This window comes from Oenanthe melanoleuca, chromosome 3, assembly GCF_029582105.1.
Source record: "Oenanthe melanoleuca isolate GR-GAL-2019-014 chromosome 3, OMel1.0, whole genome shotgun sequence".
Classification (NCBI taxonomy): Eukaryota; Metazoa; Chordata; class Aves; order Passeriformes; family Muscicapidae; genus Oenanthe; species Oenanthe melanoleuca.
Genome location: NC_079336.1, coordinates 10,407,579 through 10,422,280, shown reverse-complemented (window position 1 = coordinate 10,422,280; position 14,702 = coordinate 10,407,579). Strand labels below are relative to the sequence as shown.

The following is a 14,702-nucleotide window of genomic DNA, read 5'->3' as shown; positions in this document are numbered from 1 at the left end:
AAAGACTCTTCATTATCTGTATTAAATAGGTATAATGCCTATTCAGTTTAAACTGAAAGAGGTGAAATTTAGGTTAGATATACAGAATGAATTCTATACTGTGGTGGTGGTGAGGCAGTGGCACAGGCTGCCTGGAGAAGCTGTGGATGCCCCATCCCTGGAAGTGTTCAGTGCCACATGGGATGGGGCTTTAAGCAGCCTGATCCAGTGCAAGGTGTCCCTGCCCATGGCAGGGGGATGGAACTGGATGATCTTTAAGGTCTCTTCCCACCCAAACTATTCTATGACTCTAGATTCAAAATACTGATGCCTGTTTCTCTGCACAAAATGTGTCTCATATGTGAATCAGAATGTATGACAAAATTATTCTTTCTTGCAGCCTACAAGAAGTCTTAAGAACCATCCCAAAAGTTAAAAAGGTGTCCTGAAATCACTGATCTGTTCTAAAGGCAATGATACCCAAGAAAACCTTCACAACAGATCTCTGACTTGGGGGGTGAATACAGCTAGAGTGGTAACTGGCTTAGACCATATACATACCTGACATTCTTCTACCTTCTGAAGGAGCTCTGTATTTCCTTCTTCAGCTCTGATGCCTTCTTGGAGCAGCTCTATTTCCTTTTCCGTCTCACTCACCTAAAGAGAAGCCTATATTAGCATACCCACAGCAGACTGGGAATGAAGCACATTTCACATGAACAAACATATTTTAGCAAGACATTTACCACTGCCCACGCCATCTGATGTTTCAAATCTTTGAGACGATTTTGCATGTCATTCACAAATGCTATACTTTTGAAAATTTCCTTCTTCTCCAAATATAGCTGCTTAAGTTCTTCAAGACGCTTAAAAAAGAAAACAGGGGTTCAATCATGACTAAAAAAGCTGTGATAAAACATGAAATTTTGGAAAAATTTGGGTTTTTTGAAATTTAATGTCACTGAGGCCTAATAAAACCAAACCTATGCAGTTTAACTCCTGTACTTTCACTGCTCAGATCTCTCCTAATAATTACTTTAATTTTTACATACCTCTTCCCCTTGTTCTATCTGAACGTGGGTATTTTTTTTAGTTTTCCCAATAAATGAATAATCTTCTTTCATTTGTTCCAGCTGAGTTGCCTTCATAAAAAACTGAAAAGGAATAAAAAGATGCAGATGTGAGATCAGCACCTTATCTAGGCGGACCTTCAATAATTACGACAGAAGGACCATTCATCCCAACAACCCTTCATGCTGAATGATACCCAAAGTGAAAAAAACTGGTCAGGGTGTGGTGGTGCTTCCACACACAATTTCCACCTCCTCCTCAGGCTGCAATGTGATATTTGAAATGTTTGTTAGGCCTGGCCTTGATGAACAGAAGCTGGGCTCAGCTCCTCTTGAGTTTATCAGAAACACACTCTATTCCCAGGAACTTACAAGCTCCTCTTTCTAATGAAGAGCCTTTGAAGCTTGCTTTTCTTGCCTGACTAACAACCCAAATGGAACAGCATTTTTGTTGTTGAACTTTCTATGAAAGGTACTGACCTGAATTGTGGTCAGGATGAAAAACTAAAGCCCACCCTCTTGTGACCTGTAAACAATGGTCCCAACCGAGACCCGCTGAGCTCTCCTGGACCACAGCGGGCTGTGACAGCATCTCCCTCTGAGTGAGACACCACTGTGAGCCAGAGAACTCTCAAGTTTACTTGGAGGATGGCTGCCAAAAGCTGAGAGCTTGGGCTGATACCCCCACTCCTCAGGGATCAACCTCCACTTGCTGAGAAGATCCAAAGGCATTTGAAATGAGTACTTCTCTGAGTTCCAGGGGAATTTTCCACAGGAATACAACTTGTACATACTCTATAGGTCTGTTTACATACCAGTGTGAATATGGTATAGCAAATGCATTATAAATGTTTCTTAAGATTCTGAAGTACCTAGATTAGTAAGAAAATTAGGCCTGCTAGTGAGTTGCCATAGTGCTATTGTAAACTCTAATCTTCTGTTAAATTGTTTAAATCAGGCTATTAATTAAGTACTGTTAAGTTAAAGTACTGTAAAAACCTTTAGGCCTAAATTGCAGTCAAGGTCAGAGATAAGTTTGGCAACGGGGTCCATTCTAAACCCTGTGACTTAATGGGAAGGTTTCCCTTACTCCTTTTTAGCCTCACCTTTTTCCCATTCCAACCTCCATGTAGATCATTTTAGGTTGATTTTGGTTTTAGATTGATAGATTTTGGGTTTTAGTCAACTTTTCTCTTGTGCATCTACATAAGTGGGAGAGTGAACCTTGCCAACAAACTTAGCTGCACTTTCACTTTAATATTAAATCTGCTTTTGCTGGTACCTGTGCCAGTGGTTCTTTGGGCGACGTACAACACTCATTTCTGACAGGGGTTTTTCTGAATAATGGAAGTGCCCTAAAATTTAAATTTATCCATCTCTTTAGAGAGAATAATCTTCAAAAATATTGTTTGTGCAAGTGGCTAATTGATGCAATCAGACAGCGCACTGGCTCTGGTTGGGACGGAGTTAAGTTTCTCTACAGCAACTGTTACGGTGTTTTATTTTAGATGTGTGACCCCAACAATACTGACTACACACTCATATCTTAACTATTGCACTGAAGCCTCCTGTTTCTCACTCTGCCCTCTCAGTGAATAGACCAGCAGGTGTGCAAGAAGCTGGGGAGGGATACAACCAGGCAGATGATCTCAAGCAGCCAAAGAGATATGCCACCTCAGAAAATGTCACTGTGATGGTTTAGCCCCAGTCACTCACTCACCTTCCCTGGGGTGTGATATGGAAGAGAATCAGAAAAGTAAAAGCAAGAAAACACAGATAAAGATAAAAACAGTTTAATAAAGCAAAAGCTGCACACATAAGCCAAGCAAAACAAGGAATTAATTAATCACTTCCTGTGGCAAGCAGGTGCTCAGCCACTCCCAGGAAAGCAAGACTCCATCATTCCTAACAGTGACTTGGGAAGACAAATGCATCTTTCAAAACATCCTCCAATTCCTTCTTCTTCCCCCAGCTTGATATGCTGAACATGATGCTATATGGTCTGGGATATCCCTTTTGTCACCTGGGGTCATCTGTCCTGGATGTGACCCTCCCAGCTCCTTCTGCACCCCCAGCCTCCTGGCTGGTGGGGTGGAAAAAGAAGAAGAAAAAGCCTTGACTCTGTGTAAGCCCTGCTCAGCAGCTACAGAAACAGCAGCAATGAAAACATCTCCACATTATCAATACTGTTTTCAGCACAAATCCACAATCTAGCCCTATACAAGCTGCCATGAAGAAAAATAACTCTAACCCAGTCCAAACCAGCAGAGTCATGCTTGGCAATAAAAACAGATCAGAGGGTTTAAGGGGATTAGCCATCTTTTGCTTGGGCACTGCTTGGGCCTCAGTCTACCTACCAACAGATGATGAGCAATTGCCTTAGCATCTCTTATTTTACTTTCTCTCTCCTTCCAGCTTTCCCTTCAGTTATTATACAAATTTTATCTCATCCCTCTAATTTTTTTTACTTTTACTCTTCATTTCCCATTCTCCCATCCCAAGCTTGGGAGCAGCACAGAACAGAAATGAGCAAGTGGTTGTGTGGTATTTAGCTACTTACCTGAGTTAGCCCAAAACAGGTTATTAAAATTATGGAATTTGATTTTTTTACCAAATGCTCTAAAAATTTGCAATCAGTAATTTAATGTTTTATGACTATGCTAAATTGTTTTTTTTACCTTGTACTTGTCACCTTCATTTTTAGTCTGTAAAAACTGTTTACTCATCTCTTGGGTTAAAACAGACACAGGATTATCTACCTGCAAAAATAAATAATTTTTGTTTTATTTTAATTACAAGTTACCATGTAACTGCAAATCCATGAAAGTGAGCACCCTTTTCCAGTCTTGCAACTGAGTAATAAGCTAAGGTTCAGAAATCAAGCTTGCTAATCCTCTCACATCTTCAAAAAACCAAAACATAACAAACAAAACCAATAACAAACAGAAAACTAAAAAATCCAACTACATCAAGTACAAAACAGAACCACAACAAGGACAACTAAGGAACTGCTTCCAAGAGGCTATGTGACTTCTCTAAAAACAGTACCTGTAAGTTCCATTTATTTAACAAAATCAGCATTAGAAATTCTTGTTGTATCAAAGTACTGCAATAAATGCAATGAATTGACTCATATATTCTTACAGACATTGCCACAAAATAAAATCAATACATACTAACAGATTTCTATTATTTGAAATTCTAAGTATGTTGAATATTTTAAACTTCATATGCACTACCTGATATTTTATTAATCACTTAGACAGCAAAATCACATTCAAATTTCTGAAAAAGTAAGAACTGAAATAATCAGCAGAAAAAAACTCTTCAGATACAAAAGAAACCTACATATGTCAAGACTTTTACCAACAGGACACACAACTCACAGCTCACAGATGACAGCAAATACTTATCTGTCTGGGACAGAATCCTATTCTGCATTGCATGAGGTATATATTTCAATTTTCCTTTTGCTGATGAATTTGATCTTTAAATAACATGGAAGAGGTGAAACTCTCTCCTTTAAGGAATGATACATTTCTTTTTAATTGAAGAATTATAATATCACATGCCATTGTCTTCTTAAATTGCACAGAATTTAAACACTAAAAAACTACCTGTATATTAAAGTGATCCAGTATTCCTATGAGTTCCTCTTTCTTTGAAGAAATTATGGTCCCTAGTGGTAAAAGAAGAAAGGAAAAATATCAATAGGTACAATGCCCCAGAGTCTTTTGTCCATTGTAGAAAATGTAAAAAATGAGATCAATCTTTTTGTAACACAGACTTAGTCCTAAATGAGAAACATTCATTAGTGTTTTTTTATTATTTTTATTTTTTTAATATATTTGCATTTGCACAGAAAGACTTCTAACTGAAGTTCTTCTCTGTGACAGAATTTAGATAAATAAGCAAATTTAATAAAACCTCCAAAAAGACTAAAAACTACGCTCAGCCTCAACACACAAGCAGATTTTTTTAAGAACAAACACATAAGGTAACACCTGACACACTAAATAATAAATATCAATAAATACATAATGCTTTTGACATACTAAAATATTCTTAGTTTGGGATAAAAATTTGACATTGTCAACATCCTTGAATGATTATATGAAAAGAGAAACATCATCCTTTACTAACATCAAGGCAATTGAAAGCCATGAATTAGTTTAGAGAACTTCTAAGACTGAGAACAAAGCAAACTATTACCAACCAGATTTGCTTTTCAGTTTGCAAGTTCTGCTTCCATCCTGATTAATGCGTTGATTCACAGTAATAGAGGTTCCATACAATTCGGGTTTAAATGCATCTCTTCCTTGGTTCCGCAAAGTTATGGAAATATCTGCAGAACTAAAAAGAAAAAAAAAACAAAAAAAACCCCAAAATAATAAAAAACACAACTGAATTGATTTGGTTTAAGCTGTAACAGCATTAAGAGACATTGTTGGTTTAAAACCCAGAAGGAAAAGTAAAGCCACTCAAGCCACCCCCTTTCCTCCACTCCCTTCCCATAGCAGAGGAAACAATAGTAGAGATTAAGAACAGAATCACAATTTACTGCAAAATCACAAACCCACAATATTAATAAGAGTGTACAAAACAGAGTGTTTTACCCACAAAAGAGTATTCACCACCAAATAAAAATGCTTCCCCAGGACAGGGCCTGGCATGGTTTCGTGCTAAGCCACATGGTGCACAAGAAAACAAAGGCACTATGGCAGGGATACTCATGGCTTAACTGTCCCCTTCCCCAGCCCAACACCAACAGAAAAACAGGGACAAGACAAAACCTGGGGAGACTGACAGGGCTCTGAAACAGGGCAGGGGACCCTTTTCCTGGGCCTGACTCGGTGGTTCTGGCACTGGTGCTGCAGTCGCTGCGGCTGGGGCTCCTCACAGCTTGTTTCCCTCCTGCCGCTGCCTTTCCCTCCCTCGCCTTTTCCTCCGAGCGGCACCTTGGGCTTGCCGGCGCTGTCTTTCAGCACCAAACCAGAAACGCCGTGGCTCGGAGGAAGAGGAAAGGGGCTGTGCCTTGGGGTGATTCTGTGATGATGCTCCATTCCTGATTGTCTGCTTTATGCCCAAAAGTGGCTGCTGTGGCTTTTAGGTGGGTCCAGAGGAGGGGTGGGAGCTTTTGGGAACTCCTCTGCGTTCCAAGACTCACTCCCCAGCCTGCTGGGCACTGTGGAGAGCAGTTTAGCTGTTTAGCTAACTCCACTTTTTAGTAGCTTTAGCAAGAAGTATCCTTTACCAATCCCCCACCCCACCTTTCCCTGGGACAGCAGCAGCAATCCTTCTGCAGGTAGGTTTTTTTTTGTTTTTTCTTGAGCTGTTTCAGCTTGGTTTTGGTACAAGTTCAGACCATCACTGAGTCAGACAATGGGAGCCACTCCAGCCAGCCCAAAACTTTGGGCAAAGACGAATCAACAAGAGAAAGGACACCAAAATGCAGCAGATTCATCTGATGTGAGGAGGGGACCAACACTAGAAGTTCAACAGGTTCCCATCTGTTTTGCCCAAGCTGCTGCATGAACTTTTTTCTATTTCCTGACACAAAAGCCAGATGCCCTTTTGTCCCCTCTCTGCCACATGGCCAGCCTGTTTATTTATTTATTCCCCTGGCATTGTGAGGTTTTTTTGTTCTGCTGTGTGTGATGGGGGTAAGGTTCTGAAAGTTCAGTATCTAGCATTTATTCAATTCCTTTTTTGTGCCATGAGGGCACTTTGTTAGTTAATAAACAGTGTTTTCACTTTCACCCACTTGTATTCATGTTCTCATTGGCAAAAGGGATTACTGAAGCCATTCTCTTTAGAGGAGACACTATTCCAGAGTGTTTTCTCCAAATCTGTCCTAAACCAAGACAGACGGCCAGTGGTAGAGAAGGGTAAAGTGTGCTGGGCTGACCCTGAAACCTACACACTCCCTCCCTTGCACCTGGCAAAAGCAAAAGCTGCTTTTGGCCCCAGCTTCCTCATGCTGACACCATGGCCCTGCCATGATGTGGGTGGTTTGGAATCAAACACTGCCAGAAACTCCAGCCCTCTTCTCCATAACCATGACAGACACATTGCTGCCATACACTGCTTGCACGTCCTATGCTTCACCTACATAGTGAACCCAAAACAAATAGAGAAGATTTCTTCCATCTTCCTGCTGGGAAGTAAATAGAAAAATCTTATGAGTGCCTAGCAAGTAGTTCTGAAACAATAGATGAAATAGAGATGTTAGCATTTTTTGACATAGAGGCTGAAAACAGCCATGTGAAGGTTTGAGGCCTCTTCCTTTGTTTAGATGATACCAAATGCCACAAATACCGAAGAACCAACAGACATTCTGTCCCAAGCCGGGCAGTAAAGGTCTGACGATAAGGGTTACAGATAAGAAAGCCATAAAACATGGTAATTTAGTAGTTCCTATAGGCTGCATGCAAATATTAGGAAATTAGTATATTGTATTAGATTGGTTATTTGAAATTAGAATGTTCATCATAGAAGAATACTTATTGTATTGCAAACGGGGAATCGCTCTCTTACCTCTCTCTCTTAGCCCTTCTCTTACTCTCTTACTTTCCATGCTCTACACTCTCTCTTACACCCATGCCCTTATAATAAACTACAAACCTGAAGAACAGAAAATAGAGAGCTCCTGAGTCTGTCCAGCGACCATCCAACCAGCAATGTAACCCCCACACCTTCCCATCTGAGTACCCTCATTTTACATTGCAGAATCAAGCTGCCTTTTGGTAGTTCTCTTTTTTTTTTTCAAATTGGCTTCTGTATAAAACAGTTGTCTGGCTTCTACGGCCTAACCAAAATCATCTATAGCAGAATGCTCAAGGCATTCTTCTAGAAAAGATGAGATGTGATTTCTGTTCCAAATTCCTATTTCTCAAGTGAGTGCTGAAACATTAACTTAATACACATAAGTATTACCAATAATTTTATGCTTAAGCACCTCTTGAAAGAAAAAGGCTGTGCCTCTGAATAACATGCAAATATAAACTCTTAAACTCCTATCCTTTTATTGGTTTCCCTAAACATGTTATCCCCACTCTCACAGCAGGCATGAATCCACTTCTTGCATGTTTTATGTCAAGGTCTTTACATTGTATATTCACTCACGTCATCAGAAAGATTGAAAAGTAATTAACCTCACTGCTTGCAAATCAATGATAACTAGTCACCTATGAATTTTTCTAGTGAACTCCATTTTTCTGTAGAATATTCAATTACAGAGTGGGAGTAATACACAAGAGCAGGGAATACAGAGGATATATGTTAGCTAGTTCAGTGTCCCAGTTTCAGGTAGCACAGAGTTAACTTTCTTGCCAATACTGAGAGGGGCAGAGCCCAGAGCCATGTGAATGTTGTTATCTTATGTCCCACACATCATCCCTGGGGACACAGCTTCAGCTGGAAGGGAAGGAGAACACAAAGTGCAACTGCCATCCTTCTGTTACCCTCTATTCCAGGGAGAGTGGACAGCGAGTGAAGCAGTGGGGTGGCTCCAGTCCTGCCGTGGGGTTGGAGCATCATTGTTTTTCTTGTCTTGGCCTTGGGAAGGGAGTGTGGGTGTGGATGATTTGTCCACCATTGTTTCTTTTTTTCACAACACAGGCACAGACACTTCCATTTGCCATTTTTGTCTTTATCTCAGGAGATGCATTACATGGGCTGTGGTGCAGTCGTTGAGTCAGACTCAGTGAACATTTTTGCTTGTAATCACCCTGATTTATATGCTGTGGTTATTAGTATTGTTGCTGTTAGTGTTTCTTTTCCTTATCTTGTTGATAGCTTCTTTCAGCATGTTTTCATTTCAACCTGCAATCTCTACCTTTATCTCTTTCTCACTGGAGGGGAGAGACCAGCTGTTTGGAGTTTAACTTCCAGTAGGTTTAAAATTACAACATTCAGAAATAATTTTATACTAGTGGTAAAACTTCTGATGTTTTTTATTTTCAAGGTTTGGGTTTTTTTTTGCGGGGGAAAGGTGTTGTTTAAATATAGTCTCTTCAGTGTTATGCTTTTTATTCAAGTCTGGTGGATCCCATAAGATGAAGAAAATCAGTGAAAACAGAAAACTCATAAGCTAACCTCAATGACAATTGCCAAATTACATAGGCAACTTTAAGATTAAAGTTTTACTTACGTCTCTCCTTTTTGAATAAACATTTTTAATGAGGAACCTCTGTTAGTTGCAGTGGCTTTTCCACCAAGTCCGACAATTAGTGCTGTTAATACAGAGCTTTTTCCACCTGTAATTGAAGCATTGAATTTGTTTTAAAGATATTGTAACTTCTACTCCACCCATACTACAGTTTTTTGACTTCTTATATATTCATGCATTAGAAGTCTAAATTCTGTCTTTATTAAACATATAAAATAAAAATAATGCTAATAAAGTATCTGCCATTTTCAAGGTTTTCCCTAAAAAAAAAACCAACATGCTGAGCCAAACTTCTGTTACTTCTATTCAGCAATTTGCATTCAACATATCGTAGGTCAGAAGGAAGGAATCACCCCTTTCTTAAAAGCATAATGAAAAAACGTATACAACAAAAGAAATCAAATACACATTACCATTTATCTAACTACCTGGAAGGTTTTAAGCTCTCTTTCAAAAATTATATTTAATTTTTTTAATTCTTTCTCCAGAAGAAGCGAGCTCATATAAATAGGTATAATTTTCTTTTCCTGTAATAGTTTCTATGTGCCCCATACTGTCCTGGATTAGCTGGGATAGAGTTCCTCTTCTACCTAGTAGCTTCTACAGTGCTGTGTTTTGGGTTCAGCATGAGAATAATGTTAACAACATGATCATGCTTTTGTCATTGCTAAGTAGCAAAGTCAAGGACTCTTCAGTGTCTCATGCTCTGCCAGTGAGGAGGTGCACAAGGCAGGAGGGAGCCTGGCCAGGAGAACTGACCCAAACTAGCCAAAGGGATCTCCCATACAGTAGAATGTCAAGCCCAGTGAATAAACTGGGGGATGCTGTCCAGGAGCCACTGGCTGCTGCGCAGGGATGGGCTGATTGTGAGCAACTGTATTATGCGTAATTTGTTTATCTTGGGTTTTATTCCTCTCTTTCTTTCTGCTTATCATAACAATAATTATTATATTTTATTTTGATTATTAAGCTGCTCTTACCCCAAACCACAGATTTTACCTATTTCCAATTCTCCTTCCCATCCCACTGGGGGACATGGGGAAGTGAGTGAGTGGCTGCATGGTATTTAACTGCCAAAAGTTGTCATTGATTAAATGACAACAGTCTTTCTAGCACCCAATGTGTGGCTCAAAAGGGTTGATATAACTGAGCAGAGTATGCTAAAACAAATTGCTGTAAGCATTCATGATATTAGTTTAATAGCTGTGGATCACAATGCTGATTTATTTGCTTTCAGAGTCACGCTGGTTCTCAGAGCTGCATTATGTAACACCTTCATCACAGCATGCACTCCCTGCTCTGCTGTTTATCACCTTTGGGGCTAGGGTTATCCTTCGAAGTGCTCTGTAATGATGGCAGATAAGATAAGATAAGGAATGCTAAATGACAGGATACCTCAGGGACCTGCTGGCCCTGACACTCGCAGCGCCCCTCACCCCTGGGCTGCACGCCTTCTAGCAGCAGCTGCTCACAGTTACACCTTTCACCCTGCAGAGCACACACCTTCCCCTCCTCCAGGCTAACTGCAACTGATTTGGAAAATTCTGGATGTCCTTGGGCAGCTGAAACCATCAGGAAGCAGGTTATTACTGAATGTGCTTCAGATCTAGTTCAGCATTTTTCAACTATCAGCAGTGTTTCAAACCCCCATTACAATCACTGTGGCTCCTCCAAACTCAGTGATGGGCACTGCAGGCACATGGACAATTACTGTGCATTTAATAATAAACATATAAGTACATTTAGTTCAAATAAAAATGTATGCATTATTTAGATATTAAAATACTACATTCATATTATCTTTTGCAAAAATCTCCAACTTTAGGACCTAATTCACCAGCCTTTAACACATTGTGTGGTAACTCATTTCAAAAGGTGACAACTACATCTTCTGCATATTAACAGAAGTGTTCTTTGATAAAGACTCTATGCAATAAATACTTACTTCCATTGGTTCCAACAACGAAATTGAGATTTGATCCAAACTGAAAAGGCCCCAGATTTGAATGGCACATGAAATTCTTCAGCTGGATACTTTCTATTATCCCAACTTCACCATCAGGCTAAAGAATGAACAATTAAAACTCAAGTTATGTCAGCATTTAAATGAGATTATGTTTATATATTTTAAGCACAATGAGAATTAAAATGACAATGATATAAATCATTGCTTGATACAAGCCACAAGGAAACAGAGGATTTTCATAACAATGTGTAAAGTCACTTGCTACAGAGCAGTTATACAGTAAAATAAAAAGAAAGTTGCCAAAGCTGATGCCTCACACATAGTACTTTCAGCTCTCCCTATTACTAACTGAACATCAATACAACATAAAATATTAAGACAAGAGATCCACACAGTTGGCTGACCTAGTTAAAGCATGTTATTATGGGCATTGCCCAAACATCTTGTAAATACTGACAGGCTTGGGGCACCAAGCACCTCTCTAGGCAGCTGTACTGGCTTTGGGTTGTGGTAGCAGGAGCAGGAAGCTACAGGGGTGGCTTCAGTGAGAACCTGCCAGAAGCATCCCCATGTCTGACAGAGCCATTGCCACTGCCCAGCCACCCCCAAGACTGACCCATTGCTGGCCAAGGCCGAGCCCATCAGCAACAGTGGTAGTGGCTCCAGGCTAAGTCAGGAAAGGGAAATTGCAATTGCAGCAATTGCAACCAACCAGAGAAGAGTGAGAATTTGTGAGAGGAACAGATCTACAGACACCAAGGTCAGTGAAGGAGGGGCAGGAGGTCCTCCAGGCATCAGAGCAGAGATCCCCATGCAGCCCGTGGAGAACATCCAGCAGATGCTGGAGCAGGTGGATTCCCAAAAGATGCTGTGACTCTATGGGAAGTCTACACTGGAACAGGCTCCTGGCAGAACCCTTGGCCTGTGGAGAGAGGAACCCACACTGGAGCAGGTTTGCTGGCAGCACTTGTGACCCAGTGGGGGACCCACACTGTTCCTGAGGGACTGCATCCTGTGGAAAGGATCCACACTGGAGCACAGGATGAGTGTTGATCCTCCCTTTGAAGAGGAAGGAATGGCAGAGACAACATCTGCCTGTACTGTTGGGGGGAGAAGAAGATTGGGAGTGAAGATGAGCCAAGAAGGGGTGGAGGGAAGTTTTAAGAAGGAGTGAAAGGAGTTTTAAGATTTGGTTTCATTTCTCATAATCTCTCAAATACTGACTTGAAAGTAAATAAATTCTGTTAATTTCCCCAGGCTGAGTCTGCTCTGCCCATGACAGCCCCTGGGAAATGATCTCTCCCTGCCCTTATCTCAACCAATGAGTCTTTTGTTCTATCTTCTCTCTCCTGCCCAGGAGAGGTGGGCAGTGACAGAGTGGTTTTGGTGCACACCTGGCACCCAGACAGCGTGGTCCAGTGTCTTACTACTGGTAAAGAAATGTTTCCTAATGTACAGTCTAAATACACAAGACAGTATTTGCAATCTCAAAAATCATTTTTCAAAAATCTTCTATGAAATTAAAATTCAACTACTAAAAGAAAAGCTTTAAAAAAATAATAATCCAGTTTTCAAGTTTCTTTCCCATCACAACTTGCATTTCAAACACTAGATTTTTTTACACATCTGAAAGTGCCAGCTATGCAAAACAAACAAGTATTTGGCACTTCTTTTACTAGACAAATACTTTGCCCGCTTTTACTACAACCATAAATGAAATATACCATAGTTCTATCAAAACCCATTCCCTTCATTTACTTAACAACTGCACAAGTATTCCTTCTATTAAATCAGAATATTGTTATTTTATGATTGACTATTATAACTGATGATCCAAAAGAAATAAGAATAGCCTCCTGCCTAATTTCATTTATCTTTGTTCTACTGATGCCTACATTCAAGACATTTATTTCAATAAGTACAGAACTTTTCTTATATCTTTGTCTCTGACTTTTTAAGCTACTTACCGACTGTGAAGAGGGACTACCTCTAGGTGAGAGATCTAAAGTTTCTTCATCACTAGCTTCATCATTATGTACATCTGTGTATTCTTTTCTCTGCCTTTTCTGGGACCCAGGATTTAAAACACTTTCTTCCTTTCTCTTACCCATGAGTACTGAAAAATTAAAGCAATGAAATATTATAGGTTTCAGTGTTCTAGGTGACAACATACCCACAGCTGATAGCACAGACCTACTAAATTATCTACTTTGGTAAAACAAATATTAAAATGTTCCTGGAAGGGAACATAGTGGGTCATCCTGTCCAACCTCCCTGCTCAAGCAGGGTCATCCCAGAGCACACAGCACAAGATTGTGTCCAGGCAGTTTTTGAGTATCTCCAGTAAGGGAATCTCCACAGCCTCTCTGGGCAATCAGTTCCAGCTCGTGTTCACCTGCACAGTAAAGATATTCCTCCTCACGCTCGGGTGGAACTTCCTGCACACCAGTTTGTGCCTCTAGTGTTATTGCCCGGCACCACCAACGAGAGCCGGGTCCGTCCTCTTGACACCCTCCCTTTAGATACTCATACAGATTGAGGTCCCCTCTCAGCAGTCTTTTCTCCAAGTTGAACAGGCCCAACTCCCTCAGCCTTGCTCTCAGAAGAGATGCTTCAGCCCCTTCACTATCTTTCACAGCCCTCCACTGGATCTCAATCTCTCTCTCGTATTGAGGTGCCCAGAACTGCACTGCGGCACAGAGGGCAGCTCTGCCTGCTCTAGGGACAGCGAAAACGAAAGAGCGGCAGAAATCCCCTCAAGTCCACGATTACCTGTAGCTTTTCCCAACACAGCATGACCCGGAAGGATCCCCCCATCCACTAGGAAAGGGACACGGGTCCCTCGGGGGCTGGAGCGGCCGGGCGGCCGCCGCTGCTGCTGTCCGCCGGCAGAGGAGGCACCCGGGGGAGCGCTCACACCCGCCGGGCGCCCACGCTGGGCAGCGGGTGACAAACGCCAGCTCCGACCGCTAACCGGCCCCGCGGGGCCACCTGCGCCAGCGCCCGCGGCGCCGGCCGGGGCAGCGGGAGGAGCGGGCGGCAGCCGTTGTCCCGCCCTGCGGCCGCCAGGCCGCCCTCCCGTCCCTCCCTCCCAGCCGCCCAGAGAGCGGGGCGCGCCCGGACAGCGCCCGCCAGGATCTGCGCCCGGCACGGGGCGCCCGTCCCTCGTGTCCCCTCCCTTCGGCGCTCGCCCGCCCCGCGGCCCGTTACCTGGGACAGCTCCCGCTCCCCGCGCGGCGGGCGGACGGGGCGGGCCGGGCCGGAGCGGGCGGAAGAGCCGCCGCCGCCAGTGCACGCCTGCGCGCTCCGCCCCCCGCGGGCCCGTTTCCGTGCGCGCCTTTTCGGCTGCGGGGCGGAGCGCTCCGCTCGGGAGCCGGGCGGGCCGGGCCCGGCGCGGCGGGGCTCGCTCGGCGCTGGGCGCTCCCGCTGGTCCCCGCGGAGGCGGGAGCCGCTCCCGAGCCGGCGCTGAGCGGCCCAGGGCAGCTCGGGCACGCCCGTTCCTGTGGGCGCAGCGGGG

At 42.5% G+C, this 14,702-nt stretch overlaps 1 protein-coding gene across 3 annotated transcripts in view; it reads right to left on the bottom strand.

Moving 5' to 3' along the window:
- SMC6 (structural maintenance of chromosomes 6) overlaps positions 1–14,499 on the bottom strand; it is a 33,192-nt gene extending 18,693 nt beyond the window's left edge. Inside the window, exons 1-10 of one of the 3 annotated variants that reach the window (XM_056487110.1) lie at positions 14,396–14,499; positions 13,153–13,301; positions 11,165–11,282; positions 9,202–9,307; positions 5,266–5,402; positions 4,667–4,728; positions 3,728–3,808; positions 1,032–1,133; positions 726–845; positions 541–636 (exon numbers count right to left, since the gene is read on the bottom strand). In XM_056487110.1, the coding sequence (XP_056343085.1) occupies positions 541–636; positions 726–845; positions 1,032–1,133; positions 3,728–3,808; positions 4,667–4,728; positions 5,266–5,402; positions 9,202–9,307; positions 11,165–11,282; positions 13,153–13,296 (966 nt within the window). In that variant the 5' untranslated portion in view covers positions 13,297–13,301; positions 14,396–14,499. Of the gene's footprint in view, positions 1–540; positions 637–725; positions 846–1,031; positions 1,134–3,727; positions 3,809–4,666; positions 4,729–5,265; positions 5,403–9,201; positions 9,308–11,164; positions 11,283–13,152; positions 13,302–13,957; positions 14,209–14,395 lie in introns of those variants that run through there. The other 2 variants (XM_056487109.1, XM_056487111.1) reach the window with 2 other exon arrangements.
- Positions 14,500–14,702: the final 203 nt, after the last annotated feature.